Source organism: Fukomys damarensis, unplaced genomic scaffold (genome assembly GCF_012274545.1).
Source record: "Fukomys damarensis isolate Sample0158 unplaced genomic scaffold, DMR_v1.0_HiC HiC_scaffold_34, whole genome shotgun sequence".
Taxonomy (NCBI): Eukaryota; Metazoa; Chordata; class Mammalia; order Rodentia; family Bathyergidae; genus Fukomys; species Fukomys damarensis.
Genome location: NW_022900946.1, coordinates 973,399 through 997,746, shown reverse-complemented (window position 1 = coordinate 997,746; position 24,348 = coordinate 973,399). Strand labels below are relative to the sequence as shown.

Genomic DNA, 24,348 nt, shown 5'->3' with positions numbered 1-24,348 from the left:
AAAAAAAAAAAATCAGACCCCCAAATTTAAAATGGGCATATGAAATGAATGAAATACAAATGGCCAATGAATACAGGAAAAAATGTTCAACATCTCTGGCCTTTTGAGAAATGTAAATGAAAGCAAGACTGAGATTCTATCTTTCTCCAGAAAGGATGGCCCTTGTCAAGAAATCAAATAGTAACAAGTGCAGGCAGCACTGCGGGAAGGGAGGAGGCTTCTACATCATTGGTAGGAATGTCAATTAGTACAACGGCCAAGGAAATCAGCGTAAACATTTCTCAAAAAAACCTAGAAATTTCATTTGACCTAGATATTCCCTTTCTGGGTATCTTCCCCAAAGAATTAAAGACAGTAGTACAGTGATCCATGCCTATACAGCAGCACAATTCACATAGCTGAGTCTTGGAAGCAGCCTATAAAGGGATAAAGAAATGTGGCGTTTACACACAGTGGAATATTACTCTGCCATAAAGAACCAGTGAGTCATTTGTAGGAAAGTGGGGTACCTTAAGACCGCAATATCAAGTGAAGTGAGTCAGACACACAGGTTTAAATACAGTGGTGCCACGGGCCAAGCCTGAAGATGGTCCTTCACCTCCTCCCTCCTGCTTTCTCCTCCATGGACTAGACCGTCAATTTGGCTGAGATTGTAGGTCCTGGACGGCACAGCCCGAGGAGGAGACAGTCACGTTATGTACCCTTCTGTGTATGCCTCAATCACAAGACACTCAAGCTACATTCAGCAGAGGCCACGTAGCACTATTTGCCCTTCCTCCTCTTGCTGTTTGTCTTACACTATAAATAAAGAGCACACTGGACTCCAGGAGGCCATTAGCTCCCAACAGGCTATAGCTCCACCTGGTCCCAGCTTTCAAGCATAATCATCTTGGTGTTTTTATTTTTCTTGTCTCCCACTTCTCTCCTTGGCTTCCGACCCCCACATGGGGTGGGTCACAGAATAGCATGGTTTCTCTTATATTAGAAACCTAATGTAGGCCGGGCGTGGTGGCACATGCCTATAATCCCAGCACTTAGGAGGCTGAGGCAGGAGGATCCATGTGAGTTCAAAACCAGCCTGGGGTATACAGTGAGTTCCAGGTTAGTCTCAACTACATAGTGAGACCGTGTCTCAAAAAAGCAAAAAAAAAAAGGAAACCTAATATATAAATAGAATGCAAAATTTGGCCAGGGATTTAGCTTAGTGGTGCTGCAGCCTGCTTTGCAAGCACAAGGTCCTGAGTTCGATCTCCCGTACTAAAAAAAGTGCAAAATAAAGGACAGCAGGTAAAAGAGAAAAATGTTATTGTAACCCAGCATGGCCAATGTATCTAAAAGTGTGCCTTGGTTTAATATAATTGTTTTATAAATCTTTTGGCCTGTTAGTCTGGCTGTTAATCTGTGTTTATGATAATTAAGAATAAAGACATAAAATAAATGAATAGCCGGGCATGGTGGCCCACGCCTGTAATCCCAGCACTCGGGAGGCTGAGGCAGGAGGATCACTGTGAGTTCTAGACCAGCCTGGGCTACATAGTGAGTTCCAGGTCAGTCTCAACTACATAGTGAGACCCTGTCTCAAAAAAACCAAAATAAATAAATAAATACTTAAATAAAAATAAAATAAATAAGTCTGATGCTGTCAAAAGAAAAAATTTTTAAATGGGCATGGTAGTGCAAACTTGTGATTCCAGCACATGGGATGCTGAGGCAGGAGGACTGCCGTGAATTTGAGACCAGCTTGGGCTGTATAGTGAGTTCATCAGCCTGGCATACATAGAGAGACATCTGCCTAAAACAAACAAAAAAGGGCAGGGAGAATTGGCACGTATTATGTACATGTACCAATTCCCCAGTGAATGTCATCATTATGTACTGCAAATATGCACTAACAAAAATTTTTTTAAATCATAAAAATAAAATGAGCTGAGAATATACAGCTCAGTACAAAAGGAGGAAGGAGTGGTTCCTAGGGAAAAGCCAGTGCGTTCCTGTCACCTGATCTTCCTTTTTTTTTTTTTTTTTTTTTTTTTTCTGGGTTTGAATGTAGGTCCTTGAGCTTGTGAATTGCTACTGGTTGAATGTAGGTCCTTGAGCTTGTGAGGCAAGCGCTGGAACCACTGAGCTAAATCCCCAGCCCTCACCTGCTCTACCTGAGGATGCACTTCCTGCCACCCACGTCTTAGTGTAAAGTAGGATGGGCGACACAGCGTGAGGCAGCCAGCACTCTTACCTGTGTGCCCTTGGGGACGTCTCTGCATCTGTTTCTCTGCCTTACATTATTAATTTGTTCATTCATTCCACAAATAGTTGCTGAACGCAGCTATGTGTCGGGCACAGGAATATGGGAATGAACCAAATAAAGACCTGTCACACGTCCTCCTGGAGGTGACCTCCTGAGACTCCGAACAAACATCTACACCAAGCCCAGGGAGAAGGTGGCATCCGAGCAGGCCCTGAGGGAGGGAGGAGCCACCTGGCGGGGCTTCCGGGAGGATTCCCAAGGAAAACAAGCCAGGTATGAGCGGAAAACTCGACTGTGCTTGGCGAGCCGGGAGAGGAGAGAGAGGCCAGCGCCCTGAGTCCTGGCAGGGAGGCAGTGGAGGGGAGGTCAGGGGAGACAGCCAGGCTCGGGCCTCAGAACTTCCACTGTGGAAGTTCAGCTTGAGATGGACCCTGCAAGCTGCCTTGGGGACCAGCGAGGAGGCCAGCAGCCCCCTCTGGGTGGGCCAGGAGGAGGCCTGCACAGGCTGATGGATGAGGATGGGCCCCGCAGACGATGAATTTTTTTAAATACTGGGGACAAAGGCGGGAGCCCCATGCGTTCGAAGCAAGCACTCTACCACTGAGCTACAACCCAGCCCTTCTTTTTTCATTCTGAGACAGGCTCTTGCTGAGTCACGAAGCAGGCCTCGGCCCTGATCCTCCTGCCCCAGCCCCAGGGCTGCGCCTCCATGCCCAACCTGCTATCTTCTGAAGGCAAAACGAAGCGGGTTTCTTAACAAGTTGGATATGGAGGTACAAGTGAGAGAGGACACTGCCGGGCTCGTGGCCAGACACTGTAAGAGTAAAACTGCTCTTCTCTGATACGGGTCGGCTGTGGGAGAAGATAGAGTTCATCTGGGGCTGTGCTAGGCGCCATAGGCTCACTAGTTCTGTTTTTGTTCTCTCTGAGATGTTGGGGACCAAACCCAGGGCTTTGCGTGCACCGGGCGAACCACACCCCACGGCCCTGAACCACTCCTGACAGAGCCTGCGAACACAGCACAGCAGGTCATCAGGATCGGTGTCCCCAGCTGCTAGTCTCTGTCCTGTCCCTAAAGTGACGGTGATGGTGCTGTCTGCCTCAGGACTGCTGCAAAGGTCTACAAGAAAATATCACTCCCAAGGCCTCGTGTAAGGTTCCATTTTTCTTTCCTGCCTCAGCCTTTGAGACTGCAGCAAACCCCCCTCAGAAGTCCCAGAGCCTCTGGGGTCCCCGCAGCCCCGCAGGCCTGCTCAGTCTGTGTCCCCCTAGAAGTCATTTCGGGCAGCACTACTCGGGGCAGTGTGCTTCCAGGCCCTCTGGGACTTGTCTCTGCCGTCATGGCTCAGGTGGAGGACCACCTCTCAAACCAAGCTGACTGTGAGACATGCAGGCTTGGTCAGAAGCGGCAGCCGCTGGGGTGGGACCAGAAGGTTCCCCTCCCTCCCAGCTCCTCTCTGCCCTCTGCTTCCTGTCTTTGAGCCCCCAACCATGGACTGAAACTTCGGAACTGTGAGTCAAAAGAGCCCTCTCTTCTCTTACGTCACAGGTGCCTGGACTCTGTCCCAGCGACAAGCGCGTAATGACGGATCCCCAGTGCTACACACATGAAGAAGACAGAAGCCCTGAAATGATGAAGTTTTAAATCAGTGCTGTGGGACCCTGGAAGTAATCCCCGCGGAGCATGGAGTCCACGGGCAAGCAGCTGTCCCAGGGGCAAGGTCCAAGGCCAGCGCCCGGCACAGGCAGAAGTGGGCAAGCTGCTGGTTATCCCCATGTCGGGCTCTTTGAATTTTTTTTAACTACTGCATTGTTAATTTAAAAAACAAAAATGAAAGACTTTTTCAAAGGTGTTTGCTACTAACACCAAGTTCAGAAACAACTGCTTCAAAGAGGAAATTCTCTGTTTGCCTGATCTGGGAGGCCAGCGCACTTAGGTGGTGATTTTCACTTACACAACTCGGATGGGGCCGCAGTCCCCTGGCCCTCACTGGGCCTGAGGTCAGCCACTCGCATCTTCCATCCAGAGCAGAGAAGCTGAACTGGAGAGGGAGACAGAAAGGCGCGGGCCGTGTTGGGACTGGAGTTCAGCCGAGGGGGCGCAGGCGGGCTCCACACCCCCAGCACCAGGGCAGCAAGAGGCTCTCAGAGTCATTGTGCCCTCGGGGCCCTGCTGTCGGTTTCCTCTCGGTGTTGTCTGTCTGCTGAGACCATGGGGCTCCATGCTAGCCTGGCCCCTGTCTCGTGGCTGCCTGCCACCCCAGCACTTTCTGGCCCTTTTCAACACAGAGCACTTCCTCTGTGCTGTGTACTGTTCTTGCTGCTGGGATTTCTGTCCTTCCCTGGTCCCCGGTCCCCATGAAGCACCCTGCAGCCATGGGTAGGATGATGAAGGGGGAAGCACAGGGAGCTATGGCCCCCTAACAGGAGTTCCTACCCAAATGTGGGGTCAAAAGAGGCCTCCTGCCGGGTGTGGTGGCGCATGTCCATAATTCCGGCACTTGAGAGGCTGAGGCAGGAGGTTCACCCTGAGTTTCAAGGCCAGCCAGGGCTACATAGTCAGTTCAAGGCCAGCCTAAATTACACAGACCCTATCTCGAAACAAGTAAAAAAAAGGCTTCCTATCCCAGCACTAGGGAGGCTGAGGCAGGAGGATCCCAAGTTCAAGGTCAGCATGGGTAATTTAGCAATTTAACAAGACCCCGTCTCAAAAGGTCTGAGCCGGGCTTTGGTGGCACATGCCTGTAATCCCAGCACTGGGGAGGCTGAGGCAGGAGGATCACTGTGTGTTCAAGACCAGCCTGGGCTACATAGTGAGTTCCAGATCAGTCTCAACTACATAGTGAGACCCTGTCTCAAAAACAACAAAAAAAGGGCTGGATATGTAGTTTAGTGTAAAGATCCTGGATTCATGCCAGGGATTTGGCCCAGTGGTTCCACCGCCTGCTTCGCAAGCACAAGGGCCCAAGTTCAATCCCCAGTAACAAAAAAAAAATAATAATCATGGATTCCATCTCAAGTACCATAAAAATAAATACATTTTAAAAGAAAGTCTTCCTGGAGAAAAACATGCCTGTGTCTTCCCCAGAAGGATGAACAGCAGTGAGAGAGAACAGAGCCCCAGGAGGGAGGCACTGTGACAGCGGTCAGGCAGTGAGGAGCCCAGGAGGAGCTGCCTCACACTCTGTGCTGCAGCATAGGACACTGCCAAGAGGGAGCTGGGAGCACAGGCCTGCGGCTGGGTCAGGAAAAGAGGCTGCAAACCTGCCAAGCATGAGTTTGAGGCCAGGGTCCTGGGACACCCACAAAGGGCAAGCCCAGTGGTGACACAAGTACAGTGGCCAGTGTGAATGACTGATCCAGCTCTGTTCATTGCTGCTCTTGGTAAACAGCTGCTGGCGCAAACAACCCCACCAGTGTCTCCCCCAGTCACTCTGGCCACTCTGGGAAAGCCTGGAAGGCCCCATGGTCCACTGTGTAGCACCAGTATTGGCCCCCAGGGTTGTCATGAGGTCTCGTGTATGTAAAATTCAGCCTGTTTAGCTGGAGAAGGCAGTACATGGCTGAAATCCCAGCACTAGGGAGGCTGAGGCAGGAGGATCACCATGAGTTGAGGCCAGCCTGGAATACATAGCGAGACCCTGTCTCAAAAACAAAAGTTTAGCCTGGTATCTAAGCGCATATTACTAACCCTTAATGAATGTTACATGTTAGTGACACCAAGGCAATTTCAGGAACAATCAGAGCAGAGCCGGCTCCCCAAAGAGAAGTCCTACAATCTAAACCTCCCCAACTCCTGCCTGCGGCCCTCAGTTCAGGACATAGGGAATGGTGCCCTCTGCTGGCCACCATGGGAACTTCAGGGACCTCTGGGGAAAACACGCGTGCCACTGACCCTGGGGCTGCAGGCTGGCTGGGGAATACAGTGTAAGTAAATGTTCATTGCGGCTTCCAACCAGAGTGGAGTACAAGGGCCAGATGTACTCACCGACATGAACAAGTGCTTTTCAGAAACCGGACACCAGGCAGTGCAGGGCAGTGAGCTCTGGGACAAAAGAAATAAGCGAGGAGAACCTAGCACTGCCCAAATGGGCTTGAACTTGGAACCATCCTGCCAGAGTCTCCCAAAGTGCCGGGATTATAGGTGTGCACCACCACACCTAATATTTTTTTTAAATAGGAAGATACAGGGTCCAGAGATTTAGCTCAGTGGTTCTGCCACCTGCCTTGCAAGTTCAAGGACCCAAGTTCGATCCCCGGTACCAAAAATAAATAAATAAATAAAATAGAAAGACACTGCATGTAGCTGCACCCTCCTGTAATCATAGCACTTTGGAGGCTGAGGCAGGAGAATCTCCACAAGTTTGAGGCCAGCCTGGGCTACATAGTGAGTTCCAGATCAGTCTCAACTACATAGTGAGATCCTGTCGCAAAAAATCAAGAAACAAAACCAAGAAACAATAAGGGAAATTGAACTCTGTACTATCATGAACTTTCTATAAACCTACAAAATGATTCTAAACTATAAGCAGCTCACTGAAACAGTATGTGGCAGCATATCCTCATAGCCCTAGCCACTCAGGAGGCTGAGGCAGAAAGATCACTCGAACTGAGTGCAAGACCACCCTGAGGAACATAGCAAGATTCCCTCTCAGAGACAGGGTAAGCTTATATATTCTATATAGTAACATATTAGCTTTATCTAATATATAAACAAAAACACAAAGGAATGCTGTTTCCAGGTGTGCTGACGACCACCAAACAAGAGGCTGTCATACCAAGCGGGGCTGGGAGGATAGGCCATGGCCACAGCAAGGTGACAGCACCTAGGGCCCAGGCAGGCACCCAGAATGGTGTGTTCACTGCCTCCCGGAGCTGTACTGAATGATCACAAACTTAGAGGCTTAAAACGCAAGTTTATTATCTTACAGTTCTCCAGGCCAGAACACAAAATGGCTTCATGGGGCCGTAGCACATCAAGGGCTGCATTTCTTCGCGGGCCTCTGGGGAAGACGCTGTTCCTGCCTCTCCCAGCCTCTCCGGGCCAGCTGCATCGCCGGCACATGCTGCCCTCCATCTGCTTAGCCTGCGCTGTGAAGCCCTCCCTCCCACTCCCACTGGAAGGCGCTGGGCCACCTGAGCACCAGCCACCTCCCCTCCACTTTCTTGCCCGTGTGACGGCTCCTTCGCCCTGGAAGGCAGCTTCCACAGGTGCCAGGGCTCAGCATGGGGCACCATTCAGGAGGAAGCTGTGCAGGGAAGGTTGGTTCTGGGGTGCTTGTGAACTGCTCACGGCAAGACAGCCACGGAGGCCTGCTTTCCACCTCGGGGCATTTCTGGAATTGAGTGCATTTTTAACTCACAACATCTTAACAACTAACTTAGCAGGCTTCTCTGTGAGTCAGGCACCTTACCACTGATGGCTTCTTGGAATGAAGTTCTGGTGAGGGCCTGCGCTAGAGTAGAGTGGGCCTAGTTTTGTTTTGGTACCAGAAATTGAATTCAGGACACTACTCGTGAGGCAGGTGCGGTGCCACTGAGCTAAATCTCCGGACCTAGAGTGGACCTAATTGTAACAGAAATTGGAGGCCTCACGGAAGGGTCAAGAAAGCCCGCCTGGCCCGGGCCTTGGCTTCCCTAGGTCCCACCTTGGCCCATGAGGAATGGACTCGCCAGAGCCACACGCCTTCCTGGCGGGGCCTGGAAACGCCCCTCTCCAGATGTGCCAGTCATGGGACTCAGCCAGCTGCACATAAGAAACACCCAGGGAGACCCATCGCCCTGGCTAGAGCCCATTCAATCAGAATCCTGAAGACTTCACATTTCCCTGGGAGATTCTCACAGTAGGCAGGACGCAGAAGTGGAAGAATCCCTCTAAGTTGGTGCAGGGAAGGTGAGATGTAGGGAGCTGGTGGAGTAGTTGGGTGCACACTGTAGGTTACACCTGTTTGCCTCCTGCGCCCCTCCGTCTGACTCAGGCTTCTTGAGGTGGACCAGCCCAGTTAGTTGTCTGTTCTCTCAAGGACCTGGGCCTGCGCCAGACGCACACGGGAGCCTCAAGGAGCAAACAGCAAAGGCTTTATGCCAAGAAAGCTCTGGGCTTCCACATGAAACTTAGCAAAATAAAGGCATTGCTCTCTACACAAGGGGAAAAAAAAGAAAAAAGAAAAAGATAGGTCCGGGCAAGGAGCCCACTGGGCCTGGGCCAGCGCTGATTCGCTGGGTGACCTGCACAAACACTCCCCGCAGCGCCAGACAGGGCACAGCTGCCCACGCAGGCTTGGACGGCCCTCCAAGTAGCAACACCCAGGGCCATGGGAACTGCTGCCCAGGACAGGGAGGAACAGATTAGGGAGACACCGGACCTAAGACTGTGTGGGACTCGGGAGAACCTTGGCCCACCCACCCCTGCTCACCCTCACCAGGGTCCCCAAAAGATGTTCCGGTCCTTCCAGATGTAAAATCTCCACTTCTGCTGTACCCCAGGTGCAAGGTCAGAGGATCTGAGACCCTGAAAGTCAAAACCTAAGAGCAGCAGAACAAGAGTACCCAGAGAAGACTAAGGGGGAGGGTGTGAAGGAGGGATTCCACACAGCCACAGGCATCCAGGCAGAGAGGACAGAGGACACATGACAGGCCCTGGCCACACCACTGAGGGTGGAAAACCAAGGCGAGGCAGTCCAAGACACCCGAGAGAATCTGCAAGAAGGAACTTCATGGCAGCGAAGTCAAAGACTGAGGGCTGCAGAGCAGGCCCCTCAATTCTGGCTATCAGCACAGCCAAAAGCCCTAACCCACAACCAGGCTTTTATTGGGAAAAGGGAAACGGGTTGAAAAGTGGCCTGAGGCAACGGGGGGCCCCCACCAAAAGTCCAGGAAAGTAGAGGCTGCCAAATCGGGCGCACAGCAGGCTCAGGTGTAGAGGTCAAAGTCAATGCGTTTCGAGTTGTAGAACTGACCACCAGGAGGGTCCAGCTTCCGGCAGTAAACACCATCTGGGAAGTAGCCTTCACTCACCCAGGTCTGCAGGAAGAGAGGGCAGAACGGGAGATGATGACGGGAGACGGGCGGGAAGGGACAAGGCAGGAGGAAGCAGCAAGGGCTTACCTGCATCTGGGCACTGGTGAAAGGCCCGTACAGCTCAGCATCCCCTGTGTTCTCCCACTTATATTCCCACATCACATCCACCAAACCATCTCCCGGTGACTCTGCATCTAAAATGACAGGGAGCCGGGGATGTAGCTCAGTGGCACCACGCCTGCCTCGCAAGCGCAAGGTCCCGAGCTGGAACCTCAGTACACCCCCAAAAATATATTAAAAACAGGCAAAGCCATCTGGGCCTCCAGTGCCCCGCCTCCTTCCCATAGCACCCCTCCTCTACCCTCTGAGCTCACCTTCTCTCTGTGCAGGGGTCGGGGTCTCCAGCTCTTCCTCCGCTACTTCCTCAGCAAACATATCCAGGGAGGGTGGAGGTGTGGGATCCTGGGGTCCCTGGGTTCGGCAGCCCAAACCCTTTAGCCGCATAGCCAACCGTTCCCTGGTCTCCTGGTATACACCAAGGTTGCCTCGGGCCACCATCTGGTCAGCCAATCCAGAGAGCCGGTCCAGGCGCTGGGGGGAACTCGGCCGCCTTGGCCCCTTGCTACCCTCTTTGCCTCCTCCTCGGGCTCCCAGACGCCTCAGAGCTCCAGCTACTGTCTCTCTCGGCAACAACAGCTCCACAAGTCCCTGGAGGAGGGCTTGGGGACTCATGGGTGTCTGGCCCAAGCTATCCTCCTCCTCCTCCTCTGAAGCCTGTTGTGCATCAGGTGGCCGCTCCTTGATCTTCACCTGCAGTGGGAGGACAGGACAATTACTTCCCTCAAACTGGCACAGGGACCCAGCCTGGCACTCACCACCCCCAGGCCTCACCCAGTCAATGTTGTCCAGCCAGCTGTCTCGGATCTGAGCACCGCGGTTCAGGAAGTAGTTGCCATCAGCATCAAAGTGGCCTTCCTCCATCTCTTCCTGAAGGTTGAAGGGTGTAATTCGCACACCCCCCTCACTGGGAAGTGTGGCCGCTTCCTGACCTGCAAAGACATGGCCTCCCCTGCTAGGCCTGCAGGCAGACAGGAGCCTCCTGAGCTCCACACCCTGAGGGCCCACCTGACCCTCCAGCAGGGCAATGCGTAGCTCACCTTCCACATCCTCTGAGGCCAGGATGTCGTATTTGCTGGATCCCTCCTCCTCCTCATCATCCTCCTCATCGCTGTCCAGAGAGTGTTTGCCTTTGAAGCGGCTACCTGGACCCCCAGCCACAGAATCTACCAGCTACACAAAGAAACCAGCATATGAGAAATGCAGATTACTAGGTCTTCCCCAAAATACTCCAGGACATAGACCCAAACTAAAAATCTTGTGGATCTTTTGTTTTGTTTTGTTTTTTTGAGCCAGTCTCACTTCGTTGGGCCAGGATTTAGCTCAGTGGTTCCACTGCCCATCTCGCAAGGTCCCAAATTCATTTCCCGGTACCAAAAAAAACAAACAAACCAAGAATAGTCTCACTTTGAAATTCAGGCTGGCCTTGAACTCACCGCGATCCTCCTGCCTCGGCCTCCCTAGTGGTGGGATTACAGGGGCACCGCACCACACCCAGTACCAAAGTAAAAAAATCTTACAAGCCCATTCCTCAGAAAAAAACTGACCCTTTCTCTGCCCCTCCCTCTTCCTTTAAAGCTTCTAGGTTCTTTCCCCTCACTCTCAAAATAAAGGAGTCTACCCTCACCTTCTTCTTGGGGACACTGACTTCATCCTCATCATCCTCATCTCCCACGCCTTGGAAGGTCACTTTCCTCTTTGGCATGACTGGCCAGAGGTGTCTTCCTCAAGCTGGGCCCAGGAAAAGGATGCAGAATTAAGGAAACTGGGTGAGGAGGGACTCATGGGAAAGGGCTGCTAGCACAACAAAGACTTTTCCTGGTATGTGTCAGGTCCAGTTTGGGAGCGGAGTTAGCAGAGAATCGGGTTGAAAGGGCAGCTGGCCGCCTGGACGTCCCCTGCGCTGAGTCTGGCACCTGAGAGTTAATGACGTGGGGGGAGAGGGGTGGATGCGCGAAGGAGGCCCCCGTGGACACCCACCCTGGAGGAAACGCTTTCCTACGCGATCAGCCCCACACGCGCCGAGGTGACGGGGCTGGGCGGGCTGACACCGCCGCCCAGCCCCCGCGCCCTCAGAGCCCGCAGGGCCAGGACGGCTCTAGGACCTGGCGCCCTGGCCGAGCAGCTCATCCTCGCGCCCAACTCATAATTCAATGTAGTAACCCCTCGCCAACTGTACTGAGCTTTGTATACAAATTAGGGAAAGCAAAAGGGCCACAGCGATGTGGACACTCCTACCCGCGCGCTCACCTGGGGATGCAGGAAGAGGCGGGGAAGAAAGGGAAAGACACTTTCCCTAGGGCTACATCCGGGGCATCCGGCTGCCATCACCCGGAAGAGGTCTGCCGAAGGCGCTAGGGAAGCCGGAAGTCGCTTCACTCCTGCCAGGGGACTGACGATGAGAACCGGCGGAAATACACAAGAACGAGTGAAGACTTTTCCTTAGCGGGAAGTGACGTAAGACCGTGGCGCTACGAAGATCAGAAAGGTGGCATATGAAGGCGTAGATTCTGACAGAGTGCGGAAATAGCTGTGTTTCCTCGTACTACAGTAAAGGCTCTGAGCCGGGCGTGGTGGCGCTCGCCTGTAATCCCAGCACTCGGGAGGCTGAGGCAGGAGGATCGCTGTGAGTTTGAGACCAGCCTGGGGTATACAGTGAATTCCAGGTCAGTCTCAACTACATAGTGAGACCCTGTCTCAACCCCTCCCCCAGAAAAAGGCTCTGGGGGAACGTGGAGTGTATTGTACTAAAAAAGGGCTCCTAGGGTCGGGATAGAAGGCAGAGTCCATGCGGGGCTGGTGGTTTTTCTGCCCGCTTTACAGGCAGAGTTCGAGTTGCCCTATTCCCCAGGATTGGCCCAGGGCTTGGAGCCTCTCACCATTTCATTAGTAATCCTGTCTGCCGCCTCCAGTCCTCAAGTGGTCAGCTCCCTTCTAGTCGAGAAAGTAAACCCCTGCTTTCCTAATGGCCCACCTGGCGGATGGGGGACTGACCATCTATCTAGGGCGCTTTTGAAACTAGTTCCCTTTAGGACCCAGGAGAGATCGTTTGTCCCACGCCTGTTTCTGGGCTAGCTCCCGTTTTCTGAGGCTGGAGAGCCATCCCTGGAGAGGTGGCATTGGCACCGGTGCCAGTACGCAGACCACACACTCCTCGCACCCCACGTTCAGGTGACTATAAGAGGGCAACGGTGTGCCTCGAACTATAGCTGCAGGACGATGCCCACTCTTTGGCAAACAGGGACCCCTTCTCCGGGTGACGAAGTCTGGCCCGGCAGAGGTGGGAGGGACCCTGGTCCCGGCTTTGACTGTACCTGTGTCTCCTGAGAACCCTTGGTGCCTGAATTTCCCAGGCCAAGACTGCCCAGGCGGCGCCTGCAGGAGTTATGAGGGCAGCCGGCTGACCCCCACCCCCCACCCCCAACTAGACGGGCCACTTTTCTCCCCAGGCTTTCTTCCCGTCCGGGACTACCATGAAGCTGCACCGGAAGTCGGTGCTCAGTTTCTTTCATGGGTGCGGAACACAGGCGCCAGACCAGGAGGGCATCTTGCTGAAGAAAGGAGCCTGCAACACCACCTACCAGCGCCGCTGGTTCATCCTTCGGGGAAACCTTTTCTACCTGGAACACCAGGCAGACCGCACCCCTCTGGGACTCATTCTGTTGGAGAACAGCCAGGGGGAGCCCTGCTGTAAGGCCAAGGCTCCCCAAGCCTTCACCATCTGGACTCCTGGGCTGGGGGGCATGGGTGAGCCGGCCCATAAGCTGGCTGCAGAGAACCAGAAGAGCTGAGGGCTTGGCTGTGTGCACTGGCTGGGGTGTGCTGGACTAGGCTGGCTGTGCTGCTGCACCCTCTGGCAGCCCAGTACTGGGAGCTGTGCCAAGCAGCTGGCCAAGAGCCCAGCCCTCCCCGAAAGACTGTGGCTTTCTAGTCACTCTCAGTCCCACATCCAGCTTCCAAGAGTTGCATGAGCGTTTTGGAAAGGAGATGCGGGCACTGTTAGCAGTGAATAGAGGGCTCCAGGGGACCAGTGACCATAGAGGCAGCAGATCTCAGGCAAAGATGGAACAAGAATTCAACCAGGAATTGATGAGTGACTGAGGGATGGATTGGCCAGGCATGGGGGCACACAGGTTCTGACACTCAAGAGGCTGAGGCAGGAGGATCAACAGCTAACGGCCATCTAGGGGTAGAGTTCAGGGCCAGCCTGAACTACAAAGCAAGACCCTGTCTCAACCCTGCCCCCCAATAGGGGAGATGGACCAAGGGCGGAGATCATCTAGCTGCCAGTCATCAGACTGCTTCAACAGAGCCCCAGACCAGGGCTCTCCCTGCCTAGTTCTTACCCCCAGGTCCCTCCTCAAATAACAAGGCAAGAAACAGACCCAGGCACAACAGCAGGTTCTTTTTCTGGTTCCTCAAAGCGCTGTACAGAATGGGGCTGACAAGACAATGTAAACATCAGATTCCACCCCTGGAGCTCAGGAAAAGACTCCTTACTCAAGAGGGCTTGGGGTTGACAGGGAAGGAGAGGAACGGTCGGGGAGCTGGTGAGACAGAGCAGGAGGCCTGAGAACACAGAGCAAGATGGATGCACAAGGAGACTGGGAGGAGGATGGGAGGAGAAGTGGGGCACATTTCCTGTTTCAGTGCGTGTCCCCTTAAATAAATCGGAGGGCAGGAATACTGGGAGGAGAACCAAAACAGCGAGCACCCCACCATGGCCAGCCTGGTCCTCTATGTAATTACAACACAGATGTCCAGAAGTACAGCAAGGAAAGCTTTAGCCTTCAGGACAGGGGGACCAGGAAGGGCCACAGAAGGGAAAAGGAACCCAGCTCCACCTGTGGATAAACAGAGCCACTGGAGTGTAATAATCTGCAGACTGCCGTTGCCAAGTCACCTGGTGACAAGAGGCCAATCAGGACAGCACCTGGGAGGGGGCCTCAGCTGGGCCTCACTGGAGGCCAGGAGCCCCAGACTCAGGCACGGCTGCCCCCTGCACTGTAGCTGTCCTGGCCGTGTAGGGAAGAGCAGCTGGCAAGGAGATGGGAAATCAAGCCACTTTCCTCCATGAGGGACCGCCTGCCAGGGGAGCACCCTGAGCCAGGCCTTCTCTTGGCTGAGGGAAGAGAGGAGGCCACACAGTCCAGCCCAAGGCAGAGGTCAAAAGTAAGCGTCCTGCCGGGCCTCAGCTGCCGAGGACCTATCCCCACCATCATGGGGTGCTGGGGGCCCATCTGCCTTTCGATGCAAGGAGAGCTTCCGGCCTTGGCCCTTCTTCTCCTGCCTCTGCCGCTCCTTCTCCTGCCTCTCCCGCTCTTTCTCCTGCTTCTGCCGCTCCTTCTGCCGCTCCTTCTCCTGCTTCTGCTGTTCTTTCTCTTTCTCTTTTTCCCACTTCTGCCGCTCCTTCTCCTGCCTCTCCCTCTCTTTCTCCTGCTTCTGCCGCTCTTTCTCCTGCTGCCGGGTCTCCTTGCTGGGACCCAGAGGGGTGCTATTGCCAGTAGGTGAGGGCAGAAATGGGCGCAGTCCCTCGGCAGTGACCACAGGCCCTGGAGCAGGGCCCACACTGGCTCTGCGGACAGGAGGGGGCGGTGAGGGGGCCCCTCCAGGTGCCCGGGAGCTTCGGCTTTTAAGGCCAGGGAGGCTGAGGAGGCTGGAGGAGGGGCCCAGGGGTGGCTGCTGCCGCCGTCGCTCCTCATGGATGGCCCGGGAGCCGTGCAGTCGCCGAGAGGGCCGATACTGCAGTTCGCCCCTCGTTTCCCGCCACTTCTTCAACTGGGCCGTATTCTCCCGTTCAATCAGGGCTTCTGTCACTGGTAGGTTGGTCACCTAGATGGAGAGGAAATCGGTACCAAGGTACAGAGCAGAGGGAATGGGCTGAGGCGGGTGGGGGTGGCCCAAGGCCTACCTCATGCACCAGGAAGTCCTCCTGCATGCACTGCTGGGGCAGGTTGCGCAGCTGCTCCATGGTCTCATACATGCCCTGGCAGGAACGCAGCTTCTCCACCGACCCCAGCGTGTGTCGCAGCAAGACCAGGGCCACCCGGAAGATGATCTTAACACCTGCGAGGATGGAAAGGCAAGCATGGGGGGATCGAGCTGGAGATCCTAAGCCCATCCCAGTTAGGTGGAAGCCCACAGCCCTTGTCCCTAACTACTGCCAACCTTACAGATGAGGAAACTGAGACCTCAGGGAGATAAATGAGTTGCTGTGGGTTTCAGGTGCCTGGGCAGGAGAGCAGGCTCTAGGTTGGTGGCTGAACTAAGACCAGGCCTGTTTTTCCTGCCTGTGGGCTGCTTACAGTGAAGCTCTAGCTCAAGAAATACTTCCTGTCCATGGCCACCATGGGCATCTCACCCTTGTGGCCCAGGGGCACAGAATACCTTCACAGAAAAACATGTCCCAGACACGCAGCACTGAGGCCCAGGGTAGGGTGCGGGCAAAGATGCACATGAACCACTCCGTCATGTAGAGCACAGGATCGATGCGCTGCCGCCGCAGGTGCCGATGTGCCAGTGGGGATGCCCGGCGCAGGAGTGCAAAGAAGATTTCTCCATCCAGCTGAATGGCCTCCTGGGGTGGGAAGAGCCACGAGAAGAGCACCGGCCGCTGTGGCCCCCAGAGTAGAATCAACCCTCAGAGGACCCTCACCTCCGTGGGGGAGGAGGCCTGGAGCAGAGGGGCCAGAGTGGGGGGGCAAGCACTCCCTGCAGCTTGCCAGAAAGTCAGTCCCAGTGCACCCACACCCCCAGACACTCACCAGCCCTGCGCTGTAGTAACCTGGAAGGTACTTGTCACAGATCTGTACCAGGCACCAAAAAGCTTGCTGAGAAGGGCAAGAACAAGGAGGGGCATGGCCTGAGAAGCAGGGAGCAGGCAGCTCCCCATCTCACTGCAGGCCAGGGCCCCCCACCTCCTCACCCACCCAGGACCCAGTGTGCTGACCTCGGCAGGCATGTGCATGAGCAGCACTGCAGCCACGGGGGCCTGGGCCTGGCAGTAGCCCTCATCAGGCCGGTAGATGGTGTAGGCCTTCAGGATGCGGTACAGGTCCTGCTGCCTGGGGATTACAGAAGTTGGCAAATGCACCAGTTGGGAGCCCGCTGCCTCACACCAAATCTGCCCCACAAGCCCAGCCCAGGCCTCACCAACATTCAGCTCCAAATTAAAAGGCATTTCCCCACCACACTCTTCTGTCTACCTTCACAGTCCTGCCTCAAGCTCAGGTGCAGTCAAAGCATCGCAGGCCTAGCCTAGTGCCTCCCTACCACAGGCCGCACCCTTTCCGGCCTTCATCTGCCACTGTCCCATAATCATGCAAAGCTCTCCAGGGAGCTTTCCCATCCTTGAACACCATCTGAACGTTATCGCCCCAGAGCAGCAGCTCTCCAGGGCAGGGCCTGCCTTTTCTGTCCCCTAGATCTCTTCGGCTCTGACCACCATGTCCGGTGGGTCCATGATCATCTCCACCGCAGACCTTTCCCTTGTCTTAGCCTCCAATCTCTGCCCTGGACCTGCTCTTCTGCTGCTGCTGCCTCACTGTATCGGGGGCTTCTATCCACTCGGCCCCACCTCAGAAAAAGTCTTCCTCGTTTCCCAGGCCTGATCTGCTACATCCTGAATTCCATTCCTGTCTGTTCTCTCCACCTCCACAGCCACTGCCAGCTCTGACCTCCATCTCTTGCCCAGAAAAACTTAATAACCACCCAGATCCTCTGCCTGCCTCCATTCTTGCAGATTCCTAACACTGCCTGTAATAGTTTTGCCCCAAATCCAATCAAGTGTGATCATTTGTATCTTATCTGCATTCAACTCCTACTATTATTTACATAATATTTTTCCTCCACTTTGCAAAAGCACCCTTGAAATGACAGGTTTGACACACTGGTTATTTTACCTAGTACATTTAAAATAAACATGTGACTTCCACGAGCTCCCACACTACATCCACCCACCTGCCTGCTTGTCTGTTGCTATGGGTGAACTGTTTGTGATACTGGCAGAGCGGAGTTCTGAGCCTTATGCCCACTCACCAACACAGGTCAGAGATCCAGCAGTCCTGCCCTCTTTTCTGCTTCAACTTTTCTCTCTCTACCAGATGGTTCCCATCAACACAGCAACATGTTGTTAATTCTTCGTTTTAAAAAAAAGGCCCTGAACCCCATTCTCCCCTCCAAATAAACAGCAGTTTCTTTTCCTCACCCCAGTAAGCACTAGCTGTCTTGAGTAGCCCACCCCATGCTGCCAAACTGCTGTGCTCAGTCACCGCTGCCCTCTTGAGGGTCCACAGCTCAAGCTCCAGGCCGCCACACCTGATCCCCAGCCAGGTTTCCCACCACTGAACTCTGACACCCTTCACCTCGCTCCCAGGACCACTCTCTGGTCTTCCTGCACCTTGCTAGAGCCTGTTCCAATCTGCTCCATCAGCCCCTGCTCAGCTTCCCATTCTCAAAACACCAGAGGTCCAGGGCTCAATCCTTGGCATCTATGCTTGCTGTGCCGGGGTTCTCATCCAGTCCCATGGGTTAAGTCCCTCCATATCTCCACTTCATCCCCAATTAAACTTCTGCTCTTGGGGCCAGGGATTTAGCTCAGTGGTGCTGCCACCTGCCTCACAGGCAAGGTCCTTAGTTCAATCCCCGGTACAAAAAAAAATAAAACTGCCCTGAAATTTAGATTTGTGTATATGATGCACCCCATATCTCCATCTGGGTGTCCAAAAAGCAATTTAAACTTTGGGGTTTTTGTTGTTGTTGTTGTTTGAGACAGGGTCTCACTTTGTAGTGAGACTGACCTGGGTCTTACTATGTAGCCCAGGCTGGTCTCGAACTCACAGCGATCCTCCTGCCTCAGCCTCCTGAGTGCTGGGATTACAGGCATGAGCCACCACGCTTGGCTTTCTTTCTTTCTTTTTTTTGGTAGCAGGGATCGAACTCGGGTGCTTGTGCTTGCGAGGCAGGCACCAGAACCACTGAGATAAACTCCCAGCCCCCAAGTTCTTGATATGTGCCCCAAGACTACCTTTCCCCCAGTCTTCCCCATCCATTATTAGTAAATAGCAACTCCATTCTTCTAGTTTCTCAGGTCAAAAACCTTAAAGTCACCTTTCATTCTTTTTTCACACTTCCCATCTAATCCATTAGCAAAATTTTGACTTTACCTTTAAAGAGATGGATCCAACTTCTCATACTTCCACTACTATACCATCTTATCTGTCATCATCTCTCCTTGATTTTAGTATCTTAACTTCTCCGGTTCTGCCCTTGTCTCCCTGTTTAACACACCAGCTAGAATAACCCCCTTGAGACATTAAGTCAAGCCAGGCATGGTGACACATGCCTACAATCCCAGCACTCTGGGAGGGTGAACAGGAAGATCACAACTTGAGTCCAGCCCAGTGTGAAGGCCCTGGGGTCAATCCCCAGTACCACAGGGATACACACACACCAGAGTCAGTTCTGATCATTTATAACCCATCCCATCCCCACAGACATTCTCTATCTCCTTTCTTGCTTTAAATTCCTCTTTAATACTCACCACCATTTCATATACATGATACTTTCCCTCATTATCTGACGTGTTACCGATCCTTACTGAACTGTAACAAACCCCATGAGGACAGGAGTTTCTGTCCTTGTTCACCACTGACATCTATGAATATACTGCCTGTCAGATAGCAGGTACTCAATAAACATTTGTTAAAAAATGAAATTATCACTGAGAAGGAGGATCACAAGTTTGAGGCAAGCCTCAGCAACTCAGCAAGACCCCATCTCAAAATAAACTCAAAAGGGTGGGCATGTATCTCAATGGTGGTAGAGCACTTGCCCAGCATGTGTGAGGCCCAGGTTCAATCCTCAGCACTGAAGAGAAACAAAGTCCACCTGAAAACTCCCTATGACCATCTTGCACGCTGCTGGGGAGCAGTGTACACTGCACATCTTGAGGAAACTCACCTATGTAACAGAAATTCAAGTGTTCTGGCACAGCATTTAAGAGATTGGCTCCTGGTGTTCTGGCCCTTAAACTTCCTATCAGCTCTACCCTATCTCACTGCCCAGAGACCACTTCCATAACCGCCCAGGCAGGACAACCCTGTCCAGCCCCTATCTGTTCTTCAGAAACCAGCTGAAACGCAGTGTCTTCATGAACCTTTGATGTGCCCGAGCACAAAACGACTCGAGTCTCCCTCCCAGGATGCTCAATCCATTAAAGATAACTCTTCTGCTAGGCATGGTAGCGCCTACCTATAATGTCAGCACTTGGGAGGCTGAGGCAGGAGGATCACTGAGTTCAAGGCCAGTCTGAACTACACAAGCAAGCCCTTGTCTCAAAAAACAAAAAGAGGGAATGGGTATTTAGCTCAGTGGCACCGCACCTGCCTCACAAGCACAAGGTCCTAAGTTCAATCCCTGGTAGCAAAAAAGAAAGGAAAACAAAAAAATTACTCTTCTATGGGTCCTGGAGGACAAGAACTGCTTTCAAACTATCTACCTGGAACCTTCAAAAAATGTTTGCTGATTGACTCATAGTCCGGCCACCTTACCCATGCCCTCCTCGAGCAGCAAACATCTCATGGAAAGGGAACTGGCGATGCAGGTCCTTCTCAATCACATCCAGCCACTTGGGGTCCCCAGGAGCCCGTTCTAGCTCCTACAGTGGAACAGCAGGAATCATCTCAGGTTCAGAAGGAACCGACATACCTTATATAGACAAGGCCCCTTACCCTGGAACATCACGCACCTCAAACCTGCCAGGATTTTGCTCCAGAAGTTCCTTGCTATTAGACAGGTACTGCCAGGCCTTGGCTCTGAGGGACGAGGGGATCCCCTTCCGGCAGCGCAGCTTCACCTAAGGCACAGCGGCAGCCAGGCAGGCAGTGTCAGGGGCTGGCGCGCCTCCAGGCTTTCCCCAGCAGTCCCTGGCTTCCTTGGGATGCTCTTTTCACGTGCCACACTGGACTCCCCTGGACTGGGGCCTAGGGGTCACCCAGTGTCAGTGTGGTCCAGAGGGGAGATCACATCCGTTCATCTCCTGAACCTGCCTGGAGCACATACACCTCCCTCCAACCTCAGACACTGCCCAGCCCACCGCCCTCGCAAACCTTCTGGAAACGCCGTGACAGCCACTTATCCCAGTTATTGAACATCTCCAGCCACTTGAGCTCCCGCTGCCGAGCCACATCCACTGGAATGGAGCTCTCTCTGCAGGACAGGGGAGCACAGAAAGGGTCAGGAGCAGCAGCATAAAACCTGGGTTGCCCAGGGCACTAAGTGAGACACCTTCCCAGGCTCAAAGGACAAAGTGGACATTTTGTGAATTTCGAAACATCAGAATGTCTTCCCTTGGCCAAGGCTCTTTTCAGCTCTATTCACCACCCTGAAAAGGCTTCCTTCCCTGCTGGATCTCAAAGCAGAGGCCATGTTCAAGTCCCACTTCTGACGCTGACGCATCCAGATTTGAGTTTTAGTTTTTTGTTGTTGTTTTTGGTTTTGAGACAAGGTCTTGCTAAATACTTTAGGCTGGCCTTCAACTCACTATGTAGCCCAGGCTGGCCTCACACTCACAGCGATCCTCCTGCCTCAGCTTCCCAAGTGGTGGGATTACAGGTGTGCACTAACATACCCAGCTGACACATCCAAATTCGGGAAGCAAGTACAGATAATTTAAAAGCCACATTTTTGCCAGGCGTGGTAGTGCACACCTAAAATCCCAGCACTCAGGAGGCTGAGGCAGGAGGATTGCCCGAAGTTCAAGGCCAGTTTAGGCTCTATAGTGACATCAAGGCCAGCCTACACTACATAGCAAGCCACACTTTGCACTAGACCTAGATCAAAGTCCTAACTTAACCATTTAGTCACTGTTCAAACTTGGACAAGTCACTGAATTTTGCTAAGCCTCAATTCCCTCATTTGTAAAGTGGAAAAAATGACACTGTCTACTTCAACACATATGTCAAGGAGTGATATTGAAGACACATAAGGGCTGGGGACTTAGCTCAGTGGTACCACACCTGCCTCGCAAGCACAAGGTCCTGAGTTTGATCCCTGATACAGCAAGAAAAAAAAAAAAAAAGGAGATCAGTAAATAATAGTATTATCCATAAAATAAAATACAGAACAAATGTACTTCTCTGTCTCCTTAGAAGCAGCTGAGATACTGTGGGCCAGCTGGGATTACTTCTACCACCTCCTCCCTGAAATCTCCCTACATTTGCAGAAAAAGTTCTTGCCCAGTTTGCCCACCATTCTGTCAGAGGTTCACACTCACAAGTGCCCATCTGTCTTGAAACAGTTACTTGAAGGAGCCAGCATCAAAAAGCATGTAAAATGGAAGAGCCTGGGTTTAGACATCAGAAAGATCTAAGCTTAAATCCCTGTTATGTCTCTTAAAAGCTGGGGTATCTTAGCAAGTGTGAACTCACCTATAAGATGGGATAACATCACCAATAGTTATGAGGACTTCTGAGAAAATGTATATAAAGGACTGTTAAATAGAAGAGGTTCATTAAATGTTTAGTTTCATTTGTCTTAAAAGCTCTTGAACAAAGATACCATCTCTAATTAATCTCTATTATAAGTCAATTTCAAATTCTTAAAGGCTGAGAAGGCTAAGATTCCTTCCTCTCCCACCCTCAAGCACCGTCACAACCTATGAGGGGAAGTAACTGCAACCTGGCACAGGAAATCCAATGACAAAGATGCACAGAAGTCTGGGCAAGGTGGCACATGCCCTTAATTCCAGCACTTGAGAGGCTGAGACAGGAGTATTCTCACGGAATTCAAGGCCAGCCAGGGCCACACAGTGAGTTCAAGCTCAGCATGAACTGTATAGGGCAGTGATGGCAAACCTTTTAGAGCTTTCAATGATAACAGCCACACATGTACCACAGGTTTGTCACCACTGATACAGGAAGACTGTTGTCTCCAAAAAAAAAAAAAAAAAAAAGATGCACAGAAGAGGCATATTATTGGAGTGGAGGCAGTGCAGGGTCAGAGAAGGCTTCCTGGAAGAGGGAATATTACAGGCAAAACATAAGGACAGAGTAGAAATTAGCAGGCAAAGAAAAGGGAGGAGTGCATTCCTGGCAGGTGGCATAGGCCTGAATACGAAAGGACAGCAAACTACAACTAGTTCAGCAGAAAACAGTACAGAGTGTCCGACGACAAATGGCAGGAAATGAGACAGAGAGGCTGGCATAGCTGGACAATAACGACCCTGTGCGCAATCTAATGTGCTTGGACTTTGCCCTGCAGACAACAGGGAGCTGCAAAAAGTCACAGTCAGCCTTGCCGAAACACAAGATGACTCTGGGATGGAAGACAGATTTTAGTGACAAAATTACAAAGTAGAGAAAGAGCACCCAGCACAGTGCCTGGGCACGTAAGAAGGCCTCTCTAAAACCTAGTTCAAGCCAAGTTCTTAGGGAAGTCTGGTACTGAGGAAAGAGCTATTGGCCACACACTTCCAGATTATCTGAGGGAGGCAATTCACCCACCTGTTGCTTCATCTATAAACTGAGTACAACATAACATGGGAAAGGCCCAGAAAGGCACCTGGGTCAAGCGGGGTTCCTTCCCCACATCAGACTGGAATGCTCGTGCTCAATCAAAAGATCTGAGTTGGGCATAGCTGCACACACTGGTAAGCCTGGCACTCTGGAAGGCTAAGTTGGGGATCCCAAGCTCCAGCCTTACCTAAGCAAGACCCTGTCTCAAAAAATTAAAAAGGGCTGCAGATGTATCTCAGTGTGAAAGTCCCAGATTCAATCCCCAGTACCACAAAAATAAAAGTTTTCTGAGTCTTGTCAGCTTATAAACTCTGCATGTAATACCCTCACCCCAATACACAGCCATGGCTAAATCCCTTCATTCCTCAAAATTTAGATCAACTTCAGCTGAACTGCCACACTAGACTAAAGGTCCCTTTTCCAGGTCCTCACAAAGCCCTGTGATGATGGCCTGGCTAAATCTGATGCTGCACTAAAACCAACTGTGAAGTATCCGTGTACCCCTCCGGATGAACTGCTTGAAGGGTTACTTTATCCTTATTAGGCACTCCAGGCCTGGCACCGGTGTGCTCAGGCAGGTTAAGGGGACACAGAACAACACCAGGATCCAGAGACGGAAGGAAGAAGGCAGAGGTGATCACACCCCCCCCAGGAGTGACTCAGGCCCCTGGAGGGAACTAGGAAAGAGTAAGCTGGGCTGGGGAGATGGGGAAATGGGGAAGCAGCCTCCCCCACCCTCTTTCCTCCAGTGAAAACGCAAGACTGCCCGCTTTCACGGAGGGGTCCCGCCTTTGAGGCCTCCTCACCAGACCTGCCCACTGTACTGCTGCAGCGGACCTCCCACTGCGTGAGGGAGGGTGCCAGCCCCTCTCCAGAAGCCCTGCCCAATCAACCTGCAGCCGGGAGTTTAGTATCAGGAGTTGGGATGACCTTAGGTATCATCTCATTCAACCCGGTACGAAGGAGAAACTGAGGCACGAAAACGGGGTCACCACGAGCTCAAGGACACACAATGCACCAAAGGCAAGGTCTCAGGCTCGCACCCAGATATCCGGATGAAATCCCAGGATGCTACAGGCCACGGCTCCCACCAATCACCCTCCTCGCCGGGCCGCCAGGGTACTCACAGGCTGCCCGAGTACTGGCTGCCCCCCAGGAAGCCGTACTTGTCCGTCTTGCGCAGGGCCAGCCCGTTTATCTCCGAGTCTGAGCCCATGGAGCTCACATCGTCCGCCAAGGACTCCAAGGTTCCAGACATGAGACTCACGGAGTCCAAGTAGCTCAGCGTGTCGGGGGCCTGCCCGCGAGGCCCGGAGATGCCAGGGCCCAGGCTGGACGTGGAGCCCAGGTCTTGGGAGTTCTCAGCGGGCTCCGGGGCTGGGGTCACCGTCACGACAGTCACCGGAGCCTCACTCAGGCGCGCGGGGTCCTCGGGCACCGGTGCCTGCGCCG

The 24,348-nt window shown here is 52.8% G+C and overlaps 2 protein-coding genes across 3 annotated transcripts; both read right to left on the bottom strand.

Moving 5' to 3' along the window:
* Positions 1 to 9,035: 9,035 nt before the first annotated feature.
* Cd2bp2 (CD2 cytoplasmic tail binding protein 2) lies at positions 9,036 to 11,748 on the bottom strand. Of its 2 annotated transcripts, none has more exons than XM_033758494.1 (7): positions 11,633 to 11,748; positions 11,010 to 11,113; positions 10,423 to 10,555; positions 10,157 to 10,314; positions 9,640 to 10,075; positions 9,353 to 9,459; positions 9,036 to 9,268 (listed from the first exon to the last, which is right to left on the bottom strand). In XM_033758494.1, the coding sequence occupies exons 2-7, from the start codon at positions 11,085 to 11,087 to the stop codon at positions 9,158 to 9,160; spliced, it is 1,023 nt and encodes a 340-aa protein (XP_033614385.1). In that variant the 5' UTR covers positions 11,088 to 11,113; positions 11,633 to 11,748; the 3' UTR covers positions 9,036 to 9,157. The 2 variants fall into 2 exon arrangements, with proteins under 2 accessions (XP_033614385.1, XP_033614384.1); XM_033758493.1 differs by having other exon boundaries at positions 11,010 to 11,298; positions 11,633 to 11,745.
* Positions 11,749 to 14,548: 2,800 nt separating this feature from the next.
* Positions 14,549 to 24,346, bottom strand: Tbc1d10b (TBC1 domain family member 10B; the record flags this gene model as incomplete). The annotated part of the gene is made up of 9 exons (XM_010617462.2): positions 14,549 to 15,214; positions 15,294 to 15,448; positions 15,770 to 15,959; positions 16,147 to 16,212; positions 16,332 to 16,446; positions 19,933 to 20,039; positions 20,130 to 20,237; positions 20,491 to 20,590; positions 24,024 to 24,346. Coding segments are annotated over 9 exons (1,830 nt in total), but the record flags the coding sequence as incomplete, so codon positions are not given.
* Between the last annotated feature and the right edge of the window lie 2 nt (positions 24,347 to 24,348).

What these genes read in the sequence shown, in the direction of transcription:
- Cd2bp2 (XM_033758494.1), bottom strand. Translation starts at nt 11,087, where the DNA reads ATGCCAAAGAGGAAAGTGACCTTCCAAGGCGTGGGAGATGAGGATGAT. An exon ending in TCAGTGTCCCCAAGAAGAAG is followed by an intron (nt 10,556 to 11,009) that starts GTGAGGGTAGAC and finishes TTCTTTGTGTAG; the next exon opens with CTGGTAGATTCTGTGGCTGG. An exon ending in TCACCAGTGCCCAGATGCAG is followed by an intron (nt 9,269 to 9,352) that starts GTAAGCCCTTGC and finishes CTCTTCCTGCAG; the next exon opens with ACCTGGGTGAGTGAAGGCTA.